This window comes from Triticum dicoccoides, chromosome 1B, assembly GCF_002162155.2.
Source record: "Triticum dicoccoides isolate Atlit2015 ecotype Zavitan chromosome 1B, WEW_v2.0, whole genome shotgun sequence".
NCBI classification, from domain to species: domain Eukaryota; kingdom Viridiplantae; phylum Streptophyta; class Magnoliopsida; order Poales; family Poaceae; genus Triticum; species Triticum dicoccoides.
The window spans coordinates 34221936-34242141 of NC_041381.1; the positions used below are offsets into that span (position 1 = coordinate 34221936).

The following is a 20206-nucleotide window of genomic DNA, read 5'->3' on the forward strand; positions in this document are numbered from 1 at the left end:
GGTGACCCTGCTGGCAGACCGTGTGACTCACCCCAACCAGTCGGCCTTCATTAAGGGCCGTTACATTCTTGATGGGGTCCTTGTTCTCCATGAAGTCCTCCCTGAGGTCCGCGTCAAACACCTCAAGGCGGTTTTTCTGAAGATTGACTTCCACAAGGCCTACGATACGGTTAGCTGGTCCTTCCTCCGGGAGGTCCTTCTTCGGAAGGGCTTCGACGACCGGTGGTTACTAGAGTCATGCAAATGGTCTCTTGCGGTCGCACGGCCGTGAACATCAACGGTGAGATGGGCCCTTTCTTCCCCACGCTTTGTGGGGTTCGACAAGGCGACCCCTTCTCCCCGTTCTTGTTCAATATGGTCGTGGACGCGCTTGCCTCCATTCTTGATAACGCGAAAGCCGCTGGCCATATTCGTGGGATTACTCCCCACCTTGTCGGTGGTTCCGGGATCTCCATCCTCCAGTATGCTGACGACACTATCATCATTGTCGAAGGCTCGGAGACGGACATCTCCAACCTCAAGTTCCTCCTTCTATGCTTCCAACAGATGTCAGGCCTCAAGATCAACTTCGACAAGAGTAATGTTATGGTGATGGGGTACTCCCCCTCAGAATCTTTGGTCATTGCTAATAGACTTAATTGCCGCCTGGGCTCCTTCCACACTACTTACCTGGGGACGCCCATTAGTGACTCCCGGCTCACCGTCGCGGACTTGCGCCCCTCCGTGGCGAAGCTCCAAACGCGCATCGAGCCCTGGCAGGGGAGGTGGCTGTCCAAGGCGGCCCGGACTATTCTCATCAACTCCTCCCTCTCGAGCCTCCTCTTGTTTCTCATGAGCTTCTACAGTCTCCACGAGACCCTTCACCTAGAGATCGCCAAGATCCAGTCTTGCTTTTACTGGGCGGGCAACAATGACAGGAAGAAGTACCATATGGTCAGCTGGCCTAACATCTGCAAGCCCAGGGAGCAAGGTGGCCTGGGCATCATGTGCTCTAAACGGATGAATATCGCCCTTCTCTCCCGTTGGCTCCGGCGCATCTGGCAGGGTCACGGTGGCCTCTGGCTTGACATAATCCGGAATAAATACTTGCGCGGCCAGCCCCTCGCGTTCTGCCAGAAGTCTGGCGGGTCTCAGTTCTGGCAGTCGATTGTCCAGCTTCTCTCGATCCTCCGCATCGGGACCTCCATTTCGGTGGGATCCGGAGTATCGACACTCTTCTGGTTTGATCGCTGGGCTGGGGACACTCCCTTTGCGGCTCGCTTTCCCTGCCTCTTCTCTATCTCCGTCGATCCTGTGATTTCTGTTGATAGGGCCCTTCTTGACTTAGGGCGCCTTGCCTTCCGCCGGCCTTTTGGTCCCTTGGAATCCGCCGCCTGGCATGAGTTGCATGACCGTGTTGCTCTCCACGAGCCAATGGTGGATGGTGGCCCGGACCTGGTGCTCTGGCGCCTTGAACCTTCGGGTCAATTCTCCACCAAGTCACTATACCTGGCCATCGCCCCATCTTCCGCCCCCCTCCCCCTATCGATGGTTTGGTCCATCCGCTTGCCCCTGAAGATCCGTATCTTCATGTGGCAATGGATTCGCGGTCGGGTCCCGTCCGGGGTGGAGGTGCGCAAGCGAAATGGCCCGGGCACTGGCATCTACCCGCTCTATGGTGTCCCCGAAGACTCGAACCACATTTTCTTCTCCTGCGTTTCCGCACAGTTCCTTTGGAGCTGCTTTCGCAAAGCGGTCGGTGGAAATTGGTGCCACACCAACTTCCCGCACCTATTTGCCGAACTCCAGATGTCCCCCCGTGACTTCTCGCCACATTAGGTGGCTTGATATTGGGGTTCTCGCCTGGACCCTCTGGACTGTCCGCAATAAGCTTGTGATTCAGCGCACTCTTCTTCGATGGGCTACTGACGCTCTTTTCAAACTCTCGGGTTTCCTGCAGCTTTGGCCGCCGCTTAGCCGCCCCCTGGATCGCGACGCCATCTCATCCTTCATCGCCGACCTCCGCTCGATGGCCGTCCGCCTGTCGCCGCCGCCCCCGCCGCAACCTCTGGAACCAGACTAGGCGCTGTCTTCGTCCGGCGTGTTCTGTTTTTTTTTCTGGGCTTGTTGAGTTGTGCCCTCAGCAGAACCTATGTACTCTGTCGTGAGACCTGGGTGTGTGTGTGTGGACTTGACTATGTATGTGTGCTCTTTGGCGGTTTGCTTTATTTATAAAGCGGGACGAAAGCCTTTTTCGATACAAGTCCACCTATGGTGAGATGTTCATGGAGCCTTTGGCTCATCAGAATGTAGAGAAAATCCAAAGGAGACATCCAGAGACTTGGGAAATATCATGGGAAGTTTTCGAGCCCTCTCTCAGCAATTTCAGGTAAGAACTACAAATATCTTATTTTAATACTCCCATGTGAAAAGCAACATTGACCATGCGATACCCATCATTGATTCTTGTTCACACGTACAACTCCCTGAAGCAAAAGTGGTGAATTCGGGGAACATATATAGGATAGCATTTTCAGTTCTTTCCAGTTTCATCTGATTATAAACATGTTGTTATAAATAGTTTATCTATGCATGGAGTATGTGATAATCTTAAGAAAACATCAAAACAGGGATTGCATTATTTTTCTAATTAGCATAAATGGAATAGATTATTTGGATTTAAGTACTTTGGCCGATTTCATTTAAGGATACTGTGAAAGATCTCCTATAATGGAATTTTATTTTCTTACAAGGTTTACAAAACGTAAAGAGAAAAAGGCGCCAGGCTATATCTGTCTAGACTTATAACCATTCAGGGACAGAGACTCAGAGAGAGACAAGTCATCTGCATTAGAGGCGTAAAACCAAACCAACACATTTTACAATCCTGCTTCCATTACATGTCAGACTAGAATCGGTCAACAGAAAACTGAAATAGAATAAGAATGCATAGAAGGCATCGCATCATTTTGATATAAATAGCAACTACAGAAAGACCACAGAACAGTGACTTAATTTGTAGGCATCATGTCCTCCTTCCTCACACCTTATGGCGGTAGATGTTCGGTGTTGTCTGCACCAGACGATTGATCTAAAAAAAGGACCGCTATAAGTATCACAATTTTTTTATCATACACTGTACTCTTTTAGCTTACATCATATAAGTTGTACAAGTCAGGCAGTTGCAGTTTTTGGCAAGAACATGGCGGCTCTGTAAGAATGTTCCATTTTACCAAACAATTGAAAAAAATACTATCACTTCAGCTAAGAAGATCCATAGCCTTCTGAAATCTGAAGCACACTGTCTTCTCTTCAGTTTCTTGATCCTCTGTTCAGCAGATAGGCAAGGGCTCACCGTTCCACTCTTTGAGGCACTCAAGCAGCGCGTCGATGTGCTTGCCCTGGTTCATGGCGACGAACACCTTGTCCACCTCTTCCCCAGGAGACCGCGTCTTCTCTCCAGTCAAGTACTCAGTCCCAAGCTCCTTGCGCACAAACCGGTAGAGTGGGTACGACCGGCATTCGGAGATACGGTTCTGTTGCGCGGCGGTGCCGTTCTCCACTGAGGTCCGTGCAGCCTCGACCTCCCTTGGTAGAACTGCATGGAGCTCCTGCTCGAACGCGGCAAGCTTGGCAAACACCGACGTATCCAAATCGCGCTCGGCCTCACCGTTGGCCAAGGCGTGCTCGACGAGAACTGCACGCATCTTTTGCATCAGTGGGTAGTTGGAGCTGCAAGGGTCATCTGCGTACGCGAACACCGCCTCACGGTCGATCGTGAGCAGTAAGTCCTTCTCGCAGAAGCGTGCGTTGTGGAGATGTCCATTGTGGTTGGTGCTGAGTGTCTTCCTGGCTGCCATCTTCACACAGCTCTTGACGGCATCCTTGATATTCTCCTCGAGATGACGGAGGTCGATGGCCTGGCACAAGGCGACCATGAATGTAGAGGACATGAGCTTGAGTATGTCAATGGCCTCGGCGGTCTTCCTGGAGGAGATGAGACCAAGAGAGTTGACATCTTGGTTGTGTTGCTCAGCGCTCTGGACATGGTTGGTCACCGGGTTGCCTAAGAACTGGAGCTCGGAGCAGTATGAGGCCATGGCAATCTCAGCACCCTTGAACCCATAGTCCAAACTCGGGTTGCGCCCGCCAGAGAGGTTGGAAGGCAGACCGTTGTTGTAGAAGTCATTTACCAGCTCTGAGAACTGCGCAAACATGAGCTTGCCAATTGCAGCAATGGCGAGCCTTGTGTTGTCCATGGACACGCCGATTGGTGTGCCCTGGAAGTTCCCGCCGTGGATGGCCTTGCCGCGGGAGACGTCGATGAGTGGGTTGTCGTTGACGGAGTTGATCTCCCGCTCGATTGACTTGGTGGCAGCGCGTATCACCTCTATCTGGGGGCCAAGCCATTGCGGCGATGTTCGGAGTGCATACCTATCTTGCTTTGGCTTCATCAACGGGTCAAGCTCGCCGAGCTTCTTTGCGAGTGCCATGTAGGAGCTTCCTTCAAGGATGTGCTCCATGATGGCGGCGGCCTCGATCTGCCCGGGGTGGTGCTTCAGTTTGTGGGTCAAATGGTCGGTGTACTCCGGCTTGCCGTTCATGACCTCGCAGAACACAGCAGATAGAACCTCGGCAAGGAGGCTGAGGATGTTAGCCTCAAAAAGCACCATGGACGCAAGCCCGGAGCCCACTGCCGTGCCGTTCACCATGGCAAGCCCTTCCTTGGGCTGCAGCTCAAAGAAGCCATGCTGGATGCCGGCGATCTTGAACGCCTCCGCTGCGTTGACCTTGCTGCCGTCCGGAGCAGTGGCCACGGAGTTTGCCCGACCGGTCACCAGGCCCGCGATATAGGAAAGCGGGACGAGGTCGCCGGAGGCGGTGATTGTGCCCCGGAGCGGCAGGCATGGTGTCACGTTGGCGTTGAGAAGCGCAGCGACCGTTTCAAGGATCTCAAAGCGGATGCCTGAGTACCCCTGGAGCAGAGTGTTGACACGAACAAGCATCGCTGCCCTCGTCGCTGCGGCGGGCAGAACGTGGTCGTGGCCACCGGTGCCGAAGGCTCCGGCATTAAGAAATCTGAACAGACAAGAAGTGCAAGAAAATAATAAGGTTTCCAGAACTCAGAGGTACAGATGATCAACAAGTGAAATAAACTACTACTCCTACTAATATATTGGTCGTTTAATTCAATTGGTACGTACCTGATGAGCTCACGCTGGAGAGCTCCACCCTCCTTGGTCCTCCTGTGAGAGGTGGCGCCGAAGCCAGTGGTGACGCCATAGCTGTCTGTGCCGTTGGCCATGCTGTTCATGACCCAGTCACTGCTCTCCTTGACACGGCCACGGGCGGACTCATCGAGCTCCACCCTGGTGTCGCTGCCGGCGGCCACAGCGGCAACCATGGCAATGGTCAGGCTGGCGCCCTCCATGGTCACCACCGGCCTACGGTACTCCTCCACCATCCGCTTCACCCCGTCCAAATGGCTCCCCGACAGCTCCTCCGCCGCCTTCCCCCAGTTCAGCGGGTCGGCCCGCGCCGGCTGAGCGACGCACAAGCCATTGGCGTTCTCGAACTCCATCGAGATATGCAAGTAAGCTCTAAAACGAGTAAGCTGGAGACCGGGCAGGTGTAGATGGACTTGCGCTGAAGAGAGCTCAAATTGGAGATGAAGGTGAGGGCGGCTCTTCTTGGAGATGAATGGAGGGGGAGGAGGCGTTAAGTAGGCAGCAGCAGCTGGGTAGGGTGGGTGTGGGTGGTGGGTTGGTGTGGACTTGGAGGGTGGGTTTGACTGGACTTATTCCAGGGAAGAAGATGGTTGGTGCGGGGGAAGAGAGATTACCAACTGTGTGTGCTGTTGTTAATCGGTAATCATGCATGCATGCATGCATCTGCATTATTGTGTGGGGTTCTGTTTAAACTTAAGCTAGGGTTCTGCCAACGGGAGCTGTTACTATCTGCCAGTTGTCCCTAAGCTTTCACTACAGTAGTATTTTTGTGTGGGTGCGACGACTACCCTCGTATTTCACGAACAGTTGTCTTAAAATGAGACGATCCAGCCTCAGACCTCAGTCCGGCTAGATGGTCAGTCAGTCGTGTACTCATTTTGTTCCCTCAGTGATCTGTTGGAAGCTTCATCCAAAGAAAAGGAAATCAGCATTTACTTGTTTCTTGGTGTCACCGGTCTCACTTCTTGGTGCACACTTGACTCTCCTCAGAGCATCTCCAGTGTATAGAGGCAACCTTGCCTCTAGTGGACAAGATTCCCCAGAAAAATGGCTGCCATCCTCAACATCCGCTTGAACATCGCCATCGTGAGCGCAGTCGCAAGCATAGTGGCTTGGTGGAAATGATTTCCCTTTTTTCTTTGATAAAAGGTGATTTTTAACCCAAAATGTAGCATGGAAATGATTTCCTGAAAATTGCTTCATTTGCATCGCACACATACAACCATACATACATGTCAGGTTTTTGATTAAGTTATGGTTCTGTCTATCGGAAATATTGCGCGCACCAAACGGGCGTGCATGGTCTGATATTTTACTTGTTCTGTTTGCAGGTTGATACTTGACTTTGTCCATGATTGCCAACAACTCGGGCGGTTATTAGTGGTCGATTTCTTTACAGGAACTTCTAAAATTGGTCAGAGATATAGAGGCATGAGTGTGTGCTGAGAATTTTACCAACCATACGGATTCCCTTGGTGGGTTGGTGAGACGCGTGAAGAAGCATTTGCAGGACGAGTTCAACTGTTGAAGTGGCAAACCAAGCTAAGTAATTGTCTATGGCCGAAAGTACCCTTTTGAGCTCGACCTCAAATGAGCTCACGTGAACAGTAAAATTAAAAAAATTGTGGTGAACTTTTGCAAATGTTCTAAGTATTTACAAATTTTCATCAGTAGATCACATTCGTGGAAGGCATGTCAAAAAATTCAGTGCTCCAAATTACTTTTGAAAGTAGTATTTTCGGAGCATCGATTTTGTTTTGCCGTCAACCTGGCTGTGGGGCGATGCGGCGCGGTGTTGCCGGTGGCTTGGCGGCTGCTCGGGGTGTGTCGGGCATGTGGTGGCTGCGTGGATCCCTCTCGAATCTGACGTGGTAGTGTGGTCCTACATGGTGGCATTGCGTGGGCTCCTCCGGGCGACGACGACACTTTGGCGGTGGTGGTCCATGACACAGCTCACGGCGGTGGCCCGGGGTGGTCTCGCGGCTGGTCGTGCCGGCGCCGATCTGATATGTGGTGGTGAATGTCATTCAGTAGGTATTTCAGCTCTCACAGACCAAATTTCACAAATTTGACCCTGTTTTTTTTTCTGGATTTTCATTTGCCTTTTTTTTCTTTGGATTTCTCTATGAATTTAATTGAAGAAAATGGTTAGCCAATTTTTCAATTTCCAAATGAGCATGAGCTTAACTCTACGATATATTCCAAGCCCAAGCTAAGTTTTTATATTTCTTATTCTTTTTAAGAAAATCCCTCTGTTTTGCACCTTTGTAAAGGAGCGCCATCTAAGTCAGATTATTTGCTTCCTAGAAAATTATGGTAGTATATTGTGATCATGTATATTTCAAATATGCAAAAACATGATATCCTCCAAGTCAAATGTTTGCTTCCAGATTTTCTGTCGGAAAGCTAGCAAAAAATGGTTTGGTTATTTAAACTTAGAGTGTTGGCCTGAAATTTTGTGTCGCATGTGCTTGTGGTCGCGTTAACGATGTGCCCGCGGATGACTGACCAAGAAATCGTCTCGACTGAGGACAGTCATGTCTGCCAAGTCAAGTGCGCACTATGAAAGTGTGAATGTATCTTTCACACGGTGGCATGCATGCAGCCCGCTGTGAATGTCCCGCGTCATGTGCAAGCTTTAAGTTCAAATAGAATATGCGGGGTTCGTCGCACCACACAAAATAGTACTCCCTCCGTCTCAGTTTACAAGTCCTACGCATATACCTATGTTGTCAATTTGATCACCCTAATATAAACTATATAAAACAAAAATTATATCTTATGAAAATAGAACATCTGAAGTTTATATTGTTATATTTTTTGTAATATACAACTTGTATTAAGTTGGTCAAATTGACGATTTAGGGGTACGCACACGCCCTGTAAATTGAGAGAGCTAGTGAAAGTGAAAGCATTGTCCATGAATCATTAGCAGATAACAACTCCCGTTGTCCAGAGCATGCAGAACCCCACTGGCTATGGAGTCACAGGCCCACATATATACTTTGTCAAAGCAAAGACCGTCGCTGTTTTTTAAGATTTCCTATAGTAGCAGTAGTTTATGCATTGTGGAAGCAGCCACCACGCTTGTTTGAAACGTTCCAGTTATCGACAATACCACACATGTTATATTATAGTAGACAAGCGCATGATTAGCAGAGGAATGCACATAGTTGAACACACAAGCACATGGTGGATGGCACAATTAACACTGAACCCTTAGCATGTGAGGACGCAAGAAAATAGAGCACGTGACTCGGCCTATCTCATGTATCTCCGTTAATAGTTCAATCTGTGTCAGCTGAGTGGGTTCCTGTCAACAATAGAATAAAACTTTTCCCAGTGTAAGGTACGCATGCATGCACTAACTTTTCTGTCTCTCCACACAACTCTAATCCTGCCTTATATTGTCTCTTTATCAATTTCATTCATTCATATCTTGAAAACTATAATCCCATTTTAGAAATATTTTATATATCTGAACACCTGGCGCCAAGACCTTTAAAACAAGATCAATCTTAAATACATTTAAACATGATTAAATTTCAACCTTTCAAACGAGTGAAATCAGTTTTCTGAAATAAAGTGAATTAAGTTCTTTGAATTGACTGAAACCAATTTTTTTGAAATGTTTTTTTTTTGTTTTTGTTTTTCATGTATTGAACATATTTCAGTGCAAAATATGTGAAACTTGTTATTTAAAAAATGTGAAACTAGTTATTTAAAAAAATATTAAGCTGATTATTTCCAATCAATTTAAAAATAAGTGAAATCTATCTTTGAAACAAGTGAAATCGTTATTTCAATTTAGTGACTGTAATGTGTTTTTCTAAAATTAGTGAAATGACAGAAGTATATCATTTGTAATTAGGTTAATCAGTTTTTTGAAACAAGTTGAAATATAGTATTTTAATTGAGTGAGTGAAATGCGTTTTCTGAAATTAGCGAATATGGGAAATAAGACAAATGAAAAAAAAATCCATTGTCCTGTGAAACTATCTATTTCAATGTTTGAAACTCAATATGAGTGAAATATGTTTAATGAAGCGAATGCTTTTTAGAATTAATTGAAATTGGTTTTTGAAATTATTGAAATCAAAATTTTCAAATGATTGAAATAATTGTTCTTGCAAAACGAGTGAAATCGGTCTCTTAATGATTGAAGCAAGTTTTTGGAATGAGTGAAATTATATTCATAAATGAATGAAGTGAGTGAAGTTAGTTTTTGAGTGAAATTATATTTTTAAATGAGTGAAGTCAGTTTTTAAACATGCATATTTTTTAAAGAAGTGAATGTTATATGAAACAAGTAAATCGGTTTCTGGAAGGAATGAAATCGTCTTAAAGATATGAATAAAATATATTTAGAAAATAAATGAAATCTGTCAATTGAAATGAGTGAGTTTGTATTTTTTTTAAATGAGTGAATTGTTATTTTGAATTGACTGAAATGATTTTTGGAGATGAGTGGAATTTGTTTTCCAATTAGAGTGAAATGTGTTTTTGAAATCTGTGAAATTGAAACTAGTTCAATGTATTCATAATCGATCTTATTTTGAAGGTCTTCTCGCTATGAATTCAAATATATAAAAATATTCAAAATTGGAGTTTTCACTCGAAAGATATCTATCACCCAAAATTTCACAATGAAATTAAATGGAAGTCTTTTGATGGCGAGATGGGAAATATTTTAACATGCATGCAACCCGTCTTCTATGAACATTTTTTCTCTCTCCTGACAAAAGCTAGCATGCAAAGGACCCACATGTATTCTGTGTATTTCAATTCCGTTTCTTATACACCAAAAAATGGCTCGAATCTCCAAAACAACGTCAACGGTGGATGTCACACCTACCGGTTCCGGTAAAAGAACTTATTCCATTAAGTAGGCAGCAGCAGCTGGGTAGGGTGGGTGTGGGTGGTGGGTTGGTGTGGACTTGGAGGGTGGGTTTGACTGGACTTATTTCGCGGAAGAAGATGGTTGGTGCGGGGGAAGAGAGATTACCAAGTGTTGTACTGTTGTTAATCCGTAATCATGCATGCATGCATTTGCATTTGCATTATTGTGTGGGGTTCTGTTTAAACTTAAGCTAGGTTTCGTTCTCCAAAGCGAGTAGGGTTCTGTCATGGATAACGCCAACTGGAGCTGTTACTATGTTTTATTTTATTTTTTTGCGAAATGGGAGCTGTTACTATCAGCCAGTGGTCCGTAAGCTTTCACTACAATATCAATGTCAAAAACGCTTTTATATTATGTGACGGAGAAAGTAGTATTTTTTTACGGGTGCGGCGAACCCTGCATATATCTACTCCGCATATATCTATTTAAACTCTAGCTTGCACTCCAACATTTTCTAATGCAAGTAGGGCAGACGATTACCCTCGCGTGTTTCACGAACAGCTGTCTTAAAATGAGACGATCCACCCTCAGACCTCAGTCCCGCATGATTTTTTCATGGTCAGTCAGTCGTGTACTCATTTTGTTCCCTCAGTGATCTATTGGACACTAGTAAAAAAGGGTCTATTGTCCCGGTTCATAAGGGCCTTTAGTCCCGGTTCTGGAACCGGGACTAAAGGGTCGTTACTAAAGCCTCCCCCTTTAGTCCCGGTTCTTACACGAACAGGGACTAAAGGCCGTCCACGTGACCGCTGCCTGGAGGTCCACCTTTAGTCCCAGTTGATAACACCAACCGGCACTAAAGGGAATTTTATGATTTTTTTATTTTTTTTATTATTTTTGAATTTTTTTATTTTCAAATTTCTGAATTATTTTAATCTATAATCTCTAATCACCTCTCATCACTGCTCAATTTAACCTCTAATCTCTAATCACCTTCATCATTCTAAATCATCTAACTTTCCGGACGGTCACCCATCCTCTTACTACTCCAGCCTGAGCACGCTTAACTTCCGGGTCTATTCTCCCTCATTTCTCAGTCTGCACTTGTTGTTTTCCTGACAATATTAAGATGTCAATCCTATTAACCCTCAGGAATTTAGCTTGAGCATGAAGTCACACATTTCACTGTTTGAGTTTGAAACTATTGTTCTAAAAGACGATAATTATTTAGTAACACTAATATTTCTTGAATAAGTAGTTTGACCATAGTTTGACCAGATTTGACCAAAATTCAAAAAAACTGAAATAATTATTTAGTAACACTAATATTTCTTGAATAAGTAGTTTGACCACAGTTTGACCACAATTTGACCAGATTTGACCAAAATTCAAAAAAACTGACATAATTATTTAGTAACATTAATATTCTTGAATAAGTAGTTTGACCATAGTTTGACCAGATTTAACAAAAAAATAAAAAAATAAAAATAAAATAAAATTTGAGCATAACCTTTTTTCCTTTTAGAATTCGAGGATTCTAAAAATTTGCAAACAGGTTGTAGGTGGTCAAAATCCGATGCGGATTTTCGTGCTGAACATTTTGATATATTATACGTTTTTTTCTGACATAGTATGCAAAAGTTATAGCCGTTTTACATTTTCCCTACACTTTTTGCAAAACATGTCCAAATTTAAGTTTTTAAATTTTCCTAACTAGTAGATGTAGTAACATAACTACATCTCGAAGAATTTTAATTTTTGAAATTTTTATCATTTTCTTTTGCTTTTTACAAAACTGAAAAGGCGATCTGGGGATAGAGTTTGAAAATGGGACCTTTAGTACCGGTTCGTGCCACGAACCAGTACTAATGCCTTAAAACCCCATTAGTACCGGTTCGTGACACGAACCGGTACTAATGGGCATCGCACCCTTTAGTCCCGGTTCGTGGCACCAACCGGGACTAAAGGTCCCATTTAAACCAGGACTAATGCCTTTACCGCATGAACCGGGACCAATGCTCATATTAGTCCCGGTTCATGACTGAACCGGGACTAATAGACTTATCTGTCCCGAACGAAAGCCCTGTTTTCTACTAGTGGGAAGAGCTTCATCCAAAGAAAAGGAAAGCAGCATTTACTTGTTTCTTCGTGTCACCGTGTGAAAGATAGAGTCTCACTTCTTGGTGCACACTTGACTCTGCTCAGTGGACAAGATTCCCCAGAAAAACGGCTGCCATCCTCTTGAACATCCGCTTGAACATCGCCATCGTGATCGCAAGCATGTTTATACATGGCTCGGTCTCGGTGGAAATCATTTCCCTTTTTTCCTCGATATAAAAAGGAATTTTATTAACCCAAAATGTAGCATGGAAATGATTTCCTGGAAATTGCTTCATTCGCATCACATACATACAGTCATACATACATGTCATCGGAAATATTGATAAGTTAAGGTTCAGTCTATCAGAAATATTGAGCGCACCAAACGGGCGTGCATGGTCTGATATATTCGACTTGTTTTGTGAGCAGGTTGATACTTGACTTTGTCCATGATTGCAACAACTCGGGCTATTATTAGTGGTCGATTTCTCTACAGGAACTTCTAACATTGGTCAGAGATATAGAGGCATGAGTGTGTGCTGAGAATATTACCAACCATACGGATTCCCTTGGTGGGTTGGTGAGACACGTGAAGAAGCATTTGCAGGACGAGTTCAACAGTTGAAGTGGCAAACCAAGCTAAGTAATTGGTCTATGGCTGAAAGTACCATTCCGAGCTGAAGCTCAAATGAGCTCCTGTGAACAGTAAATTTAAAAAAATCAAAAAAATGATTTTTTTTGTGGTAAACGTTGACAAATGTTCTAAGTGTTTGCAAATTTTCATCATTAGATCACATTCGTGGAAGGCGTGTAAAAGAATCAGTGCTCCAAATTACTTTCAAAAGTAGTATTTTTGGAGCATCGATTTTGTTATGCAGTCAATCTGGGCGTGGGATGATGCGGCGCGGTGTTGCCAGCGACTTGGCGGCTGCTCGAGGTGCATCGGGCGTGTGGCCGGTGCGTGGATCCCTCTCGGATCTGACGTAGTAGTGTGGTCCGGCATTGTGGCGTTGCACGGGCTCCTCCGGGCGATGGCATCACTTTGGCGGTGGTGGTCCATGACACAACTCGCAGTTGTGGCACGGGGTGGTCTCGCGGTTGGTTGTGGTGGCGCCAATTTCATAGTTGGTGGTGAATGCCATTCAGTAAGTATTTCAGCTCTCAAAGACCAAGTTTCACAAATTTGACTCTGTTTCTTTTTTTTCTTCTGGATTTTGATTTGCCTTTTCTTTTTTGCTTTGGATTTCTCTCTCTGAATTTAATTCAACAAATGGTTAGCCAATTTTTCAATTTCCAAAGGAGCATGAGCTTAACTAGTAAAATCTTTTCCAAACTATAATCTATGATATATGTCAAGCCCAAGCATCCCTTGACCAATTTTTTTATTTCTTAATCTTTGTAAGAAAATACCTCTGTTTTGCAGCTTTGTGAAGGAGCACCACCTAAGTCATATTATTTGCTTCCTAGAAAATTATGGTAGTATATTGTGACCATGTATATTCCAAATATGCAAAAACATGATATCCTCCAAGTCAAATGTTTGCTTCCAAATTTTCTGTCGGAAAGGTAGCAAAAATGGTTTGGTTATTTAAACTAGTGTTGGCCTGAAATTTTCTGTCGCATGCTTGTGGTTGCGTTGACGATGTGCACGCAGATGACTGACCAAGAAATCGTCTCCACTGAGGGCAGTCATGCCTGCCAAGTCAAGTGCGCACTACAAAAGTGTGAATGTATCTTTCAAGCGGTGGCATGCATGCAGCCCGCTATGACCAGACCACGTGCAAACCGGAGTATCCCTCGTCGTGTGCAGGCTTAAGTTTAAATAGAATATGTGGGGTTGGTCGCACCACACAAAATACTAGTGAACGTGAAAGTATTGTCCATGAATCATTAGCAGATAAGGGCACCTCCAACTGCAACACATAAAAACCTTCGGCATCCGTCCGCGGACAGGAGATGGCCAGTCCACGAACACGGATGCAGAAGGACGCCATCCAACCGTAACGGCATACATCTGGCCTTTTGAATTTTTTTCCCGGTCCGCATGATCAAGTAGCCGCATGCAAAGGGCCCAGAACACTACTAGGAAAAGGGCTACTAATGGCGCATCAGTTTTGTCTACTAATGGCGCACTGTGTGCGCCATTAGTATCACGTCACTAGTATTTTTTACTAATGGCGCATCACTGGTGCGCCATTAGTATCTGGTATATTAATGGCGTACCACGCAGTGCGTCATTAGTATGGAATAAAATGCGCCATTAGTATGCCTCCCAGGGGGGCATACGTAACCATGTGGTTTGTCACACTAATGGCGCACTCTGTAGTGATGCGTCATTAGTATCCTTTGGCATACTAATGGCGCACCTTGAGGTGATGCGCCATTAGTATGAATATTAGGTTTTTTTTTACTTTTCTGATTTTTGCACAGGTTACAAAATATATTATTGGACAGAATATAGACAGCAGCACACAACAACAGCAGATTCATCGAATACAATAGAAGATTAGTCTCCGAATACAATTCATCATATTAGTCTCCGAATTCAAAAGACCGAACAAAGATAAAACATTACAAGTCTCAAGACCGCGAGTATCGAGTTTGTCTTCACATTACAAGTCGATATCGATCATCTAAACTACATCACATAGAAGAGAGCTGCGGTCATCACGATGAGCATCATCGCGATCAAACTGGTCTTCATCCGGTTCCTCCAACGCTCCCTCCTCTCTCCCGCTAGATAGCGGGCGTATCTAAATTCGGCCTCCGCCCTAGTGGTGTACCCTTTGTAACTGTTACCGCTAAAACGGTGAACCTGTCTCCGACACTCCTCCTAGTCGTCGTAGACTCCGGGAACATTACCCTTGTACACGATATACGACGGCATCTCTATGCACAAGCCAAACAACAGACAATACATAAGCAATATGTAAGTATGCAACAAAAGGATCGGAAGAGAAAAGCAAGACATTAATAGCACGATTCATGGTCCTACTAATAAATAGCATCGATTACATCTAAGTTGAACGACTATCCAAACCAAAGAGACATACGAATTCATTAAAGTTTAATTACAACATAAGTCAATCAATGTTTCAGAACTACACATCACTACTTTCGACTCGACTCATCGGACAGGAGCGTGGATGAAGCCGCCGTCTGTCGTGATGGTCATGAAATCGTGGTCGTTGTCAGCCTGCATTTGTAGCGTTCCGTCTATCTCACTGTTGGACGGTTGATATCTGAGGAAGAACTGCCCCGAGGTATGAAGGACATCTTGATGGATGATGTCCGCAAACTCCGATTGGATGCGAAAGAATTCTTGCCTGAGGTCCGCGTCCTGGATTGCCGGCAAGCTCGCGGCCTAATCTTTGACATTATCTGGTAGCAGAAGGTGATGATGGTCCCTTACGATCGCAAGCATGTGATGGAGGACGTAGTAGGCATCCTTCTGACCGCCAGGCGGCTGCTTGACGCAGCAGAACTTCGTATTGTGTGAGAACATGTTCTTGCCGTACTTACGAACTGCCCTGGTGAAGGTGCCTCCAGATTTGGCATAGCCGGGGAGAACATCAACAAGAACTTTCTTGATATTTGTGTAGTCTATCTTGGAGTTACGGTTCGGGTCGAAATACGTGGCCATGGAATATTTCGGGCTTAAGAGGATGAGTGTGCAATGTGTGTCACTGCACAGAACACGGAATGTTAGAAAAAAAAGAACGATCAAAATCTAAGAAATCATATGTTACGGGGCGGTTAAGGGATGACTTACTCAGGAAAGTAAGCCACAAGGAAGTTATCCTTATCTGGGTTTGCCAGAATGACGCCTTCGAGGTGTGAAATCGCAACTTGGCGGTCCCCAGCGCTGCTCAAGTGCTTGGCACGCATGTAGAAGGGGTCGACTATCACGATGTCCGGGGTCTTGTCTCTAATGATCCACATCTCCATACTCAGTGAAAATAGCCGAACGAAGGTGTAGTGCAACGGATGAAGGTTAAACATAGCAAAGATGTCATCAAACCGCAGGACGATCGTACCCCCGATGTCGCCATCCACAAAGCCCGTGCTCTCTGGCACCTTGGCCACGAAAACCGGGTATGCCACATCATTCTCTCTGAGACGCCGCTTCTCCAAAGAAAGAACACTGTCGTGCAGACTCCGCATAGCACCGGTTGCAGCATTGAGCATATTTGTCGGTAGCATCGCCCTACCCGCCACATACACCCTCCTCGAGATATCCTTAGGTGAAGGTGGCCCGTCCTGTGCATGGATCGAACTCGGTGCCGGCTGGCTCGCACCGGCGCCCTTGTTAGTCTTTCGTTTCCGTCCCTTCTTCTTGATCTCCTGTAATGGGACCGAGTTCTGCTCACAGACCGCCTTCTTGAGCGTGTTGGGGCTGATAATATTTCGCACCTCAGCTATCTGAGGCTCGGTGAAGGCGGGAGCTGGAGGCGTCTCCTAAGAACTGAACGCCAGACGACGCCTGTTGCAATTGGATTTCTCCATCGTGCCAGCTAGATCGCGGTCGTCTTGGTTGGGTTCTTGAGAAAGAGGCCCGCAGAACTCGTCAGCGTACCCATGTTCGGCAAAGTACTTATCGACGTTGGTAAATGTACCATCGTCGTTGTCGTCGTCGTCCGGATCCTGTGCCATATGCATGTCCGGATCCTGTGCCATAGGGATGTCCGGCATAGGGATGTCCGGCAGGTCCGGTAGCGTTGCGGCGTTCTTGCCATGGCTTGGCGCCGGCACGACTGGCGGTCTTGTCTGTGGGGCGGTGTCCCTCGCCCCAAACGAATCTGGCTCTTCGGCCAAAGCACGGGCCAGCTTACGCAGGCGCTAAGGGTCATCTCATCTTCTTCGTCGGCCCCAGCGGGTCGAATCGGAGGTAACAGCTCGTCGCAGCCTGGCAGCACCCAAACCACTTCAACCCTATACACTGTGGGTGGCATCGGATTACCGTTGAACATGGGGTTGCCCGGTTGAACGATTCTGCCCTTGGCGACATCGACCAACACGCCGCCCATGAAGTGTAGAAGAGTGCAAGGAACGTCGGTGGCGCCCTGCGAAAACATGTAGGGCGTCAGGGATGCCCAGTCAAAGGCAAGGAGATGAAGTCATCGGCCTAGAGGCTTAGTTACCATGATGCCGTCGAGCTCGGCTAATGTCGAGGCACCGCCAACGACGGGCGTGCAACTGACGGAGGGGCCGCTTGCTAGCGAGGTGCCCGCCGGTGTACACCCGGGTGCATTAAGTTCCAATGCCCGTGCCGGCGCCGGAGACATGAATACCGACTCCGCCGGAGACACCAATGGCGCCTCCGGAGACACCAATGGCGCCGCCTGCGCGCTGTGCGAGTTGTTGGCCATGAAGCTGGGAACCGGGGGAGGCCCCTATTGGCCGCCCGCAATCCACGTCGTCAGCCCATGAATCAACGTAGGCACCATGGCGTTGAGCTTCGTTTCCAGTTGTTGTTCCACTTGCTCTTGGACAAGCTCCGGAATCCGCGCCACTTGTGCCTTGAGTGCTTCAACCTCGCACGACTGGCTTTCCGAGCTGGTCTTTTTCTCCTTTCGTCCACCAGCGGTATAGTATGACGACCATTTTGTGGACAAGCCTTTGCCCGCCACACGACCAGCTGACGTCGGCTTACTGAGCTTATCCTTGTTTTTCATTACGTTCAACGCCTGTTTAAAGGGGTGTCGAAAGGGGAGCTCTGAGACGACCCCGCGCTACTGCTTTCAGTGTCCTGCGGAAGGAATGTGAACCATTTAGAAATATTGGGGATTAATTAGAATGCAACCATATGGAGCTAATTACGCGGGGGTGTATTCCTTACCAGAACAAGCTTGAGCGCCCTGATCTTCGGATCCGTGGTAAGCTCCTTTGTTACCGGGTCCTCCTTGTACCGGGCCCTGAGAAAGTTCCTGGTCTACTTGTCACGGTATTTCTCGAAGCGGGGCGGTAGGCCTTGCTCGGCAGCTCCGTGTCCTCCTTGTCCCATATAGGCTCCGCCACTCTGTAACCGCCGGGACCGAGTTGGTGGACCCCTAAGTTCAACTTCCGCATTTCTTTCCCCCACTGACTTGATTTGGAGGTTGTGCTGCTCTCGCACTTGATCTTGAACTCCTTGTACTCATCTTCGCTCATCAAAGGATATTTCACCTTGATCTTGTCATAACTACCACCTTTGTCAATCATTGCCTTCACCGTGCTTCTCCAAGTAGACAGGGCCGTGCTCATCCTCATGAGGGCGGTACTGTTCACTTTATTCCCTGAGAGGCGTGTGTTTGCAAACTCAACGGGGAACTTGTATCGTTCGTGCAGCTTCGTGAAGAGGAGGCTGCGCAAATTCCCATGGTCCTTATGCCTTAGGTTCTCGGTGTTGATCGAGACGATGCTCCGGAGAATGCACCCGAGCTGAACCGAGTACCCCTTGACTACTTGTTTGGGCGCCGTCGGATTCCCGTCGGAGTCCACTTCAGTAAATTCCTCCCTGACGGTGCCGAGCACGCTCGGGCGCCGGTCCTTCCATTGCCTCTTCGGTTGGCTGCCATCTGTGTGTGCGTCGCCATCATCAGTGGTGGCATCCTCGGCGGCGCCATCAGTGGTGTCATCCCCGACACCACTAGGTGTTGTGTAGTCAGGATCGGTGTCTTCCGCGGCGTCCTCATAGCGGTGATGTTCTTTCTCCAACTCCTGGGACAGCTCCCAGAATTGCTTGCCGCCCGAACCGCCGGCCTCATCGTTGTGGGCCATGTTTCGCTCTAAATAGGAAAAAAGTTTGGTCAAAAGTTGGTTATTGTCAAGGAACAAGATCATGGTCTCATCATTTAGGGTTTGTCGACACCGAGGCATCCTAAAAGCTAAGCTTTTATCATTTAGGGTTTGTCGACGCTGAGGCACCCTAAAAGCCTAAGTGTACATCATTTAGGTTCTCATCGACACCGAGGCACCCTAAAAGCCAAGGTTTCATCATTTAGGGTTTGTCGACGCCGAGGCACCCTAAATGCTAAGTTAAGTTTTCATCATTTAGGGTTTATCGATGCCGAGGCACCCTAGGTTGGGCCTAATCACTTGGCACTAATCACTTGGCTCTATTGCCACCTATGTTGGGTTTATCATCTAGGGTTTATCGATGTTGAGGAGAATTCTAAGTTGGGCCTAATCACTTGGCTCTATTGCCACCTATGGTTTAATGCACACTACTAGGAAAAGGGCTATAGATGGGATGGACACTAATGGCGCACTGTACATGTGGTGCGCCATTACTAAATACTAATGGCGCACCACATCCCACGGTGCGCCATTAGTAAAAACATTTCTTTTCAAAACTACTAATGGCGCACCGTGGGAGTGGTGCGCCATTAAAAAATAAAAGAAAATGATAGAAGTGTCAAAAAAATAAAAGAAAATAAGATTCCCATGTGATATGTGGTCTAGTTGTTAGCAAAATTTACAAACATGAATTTTCGACTTTTTTGCAAAATCTCTCGAGAATTTGTAAAAATGGGCATAACTTTTGCATACGAACTCGGATGAAAAAGTTTTTTATATGAAAAATCATCTACTCGAAAAGTTACATCCGAATTTAACCGGGGGAACCCCGTTTAATATTTTCAAAATCCTCAAAAACCTAACAGAAAAAAAGATACGGGGCTTTTAAGATCTGGAGAGGCAAAAAAATTCAAACTTACTAATGGCGCACCTACCCATGGTGCGCCATTACTATTTTCCCGCCTTCAAAATTTAAAATAAATCAAAAAAAAATAAAAAAAATTACTAGTGGCGCACCTGCCCATGATGCGCCATTAGTATCTTCCCGCCTTCAAAATTCAAAATAAATAAAAAAAATAAAAAAAATAGTAATGGCTGCCCACGGTGCGCCATTACTATGCCGTATATATGGCTGGGCGTATCCTCTCCTCCTTACCTCTTCATTCTTCTCCTCCACTCCACCTCTCCTCCACTCCTCCACTCCATCTTCCCTTCTCTCCTCCACCATACTACCCTCCTCCTCTCCGGCGACCTCCTCCTCCTCCTCTCCGGCGACCTCCTC

General features: G+C 46.4%; 1 protein-coding gene across 1 annotated transcript; it reads right to left on the reverse strand.

Annotated features, from left to right (window-relative positions):
• Positions 1-2808: 2808 nt before the first annotated feature.
• Positions 2809-5560, reverse strand: LOC119317599 (phenylalanine ammonia-lyase-like). The gene is made up of 2 exons (XM_037592086.1): positions 5184-5560; positions 2809-5058 (listed from the first exon to the last, which is right to left on the reverse strand). The coding sequence occupies exons 1-2, from the start codon at positions 5558-5560 to the stop codon at positions 3312-3314; spliced, it is 2124 nt and encodes a 707-aa protein (XP_037447983.1). The 3' UTR covers positions 2809-3311.
• Between the last annotated feature and the right edge of the window lie 14646 nt (positions 5561-20206).

Bases quoted from the DNA above. Each gene is read 5' to 3' on its own strand.
- LOC119317599 (XM_037592086.1), bottom strand. From the start codon at position 5,560: ATGGAGTTCGAGAACGCCAATGGCTTGTGCGTCGCTCAGCCGGCGCGG. The intron at 5,059-5,183 runs GTACGTACCAAT...TTGTCTGTTCAG, and splicing joins CTCCAGCGTGAGCTCATCAG to ATTTCTTAATGCCGGAGCCT.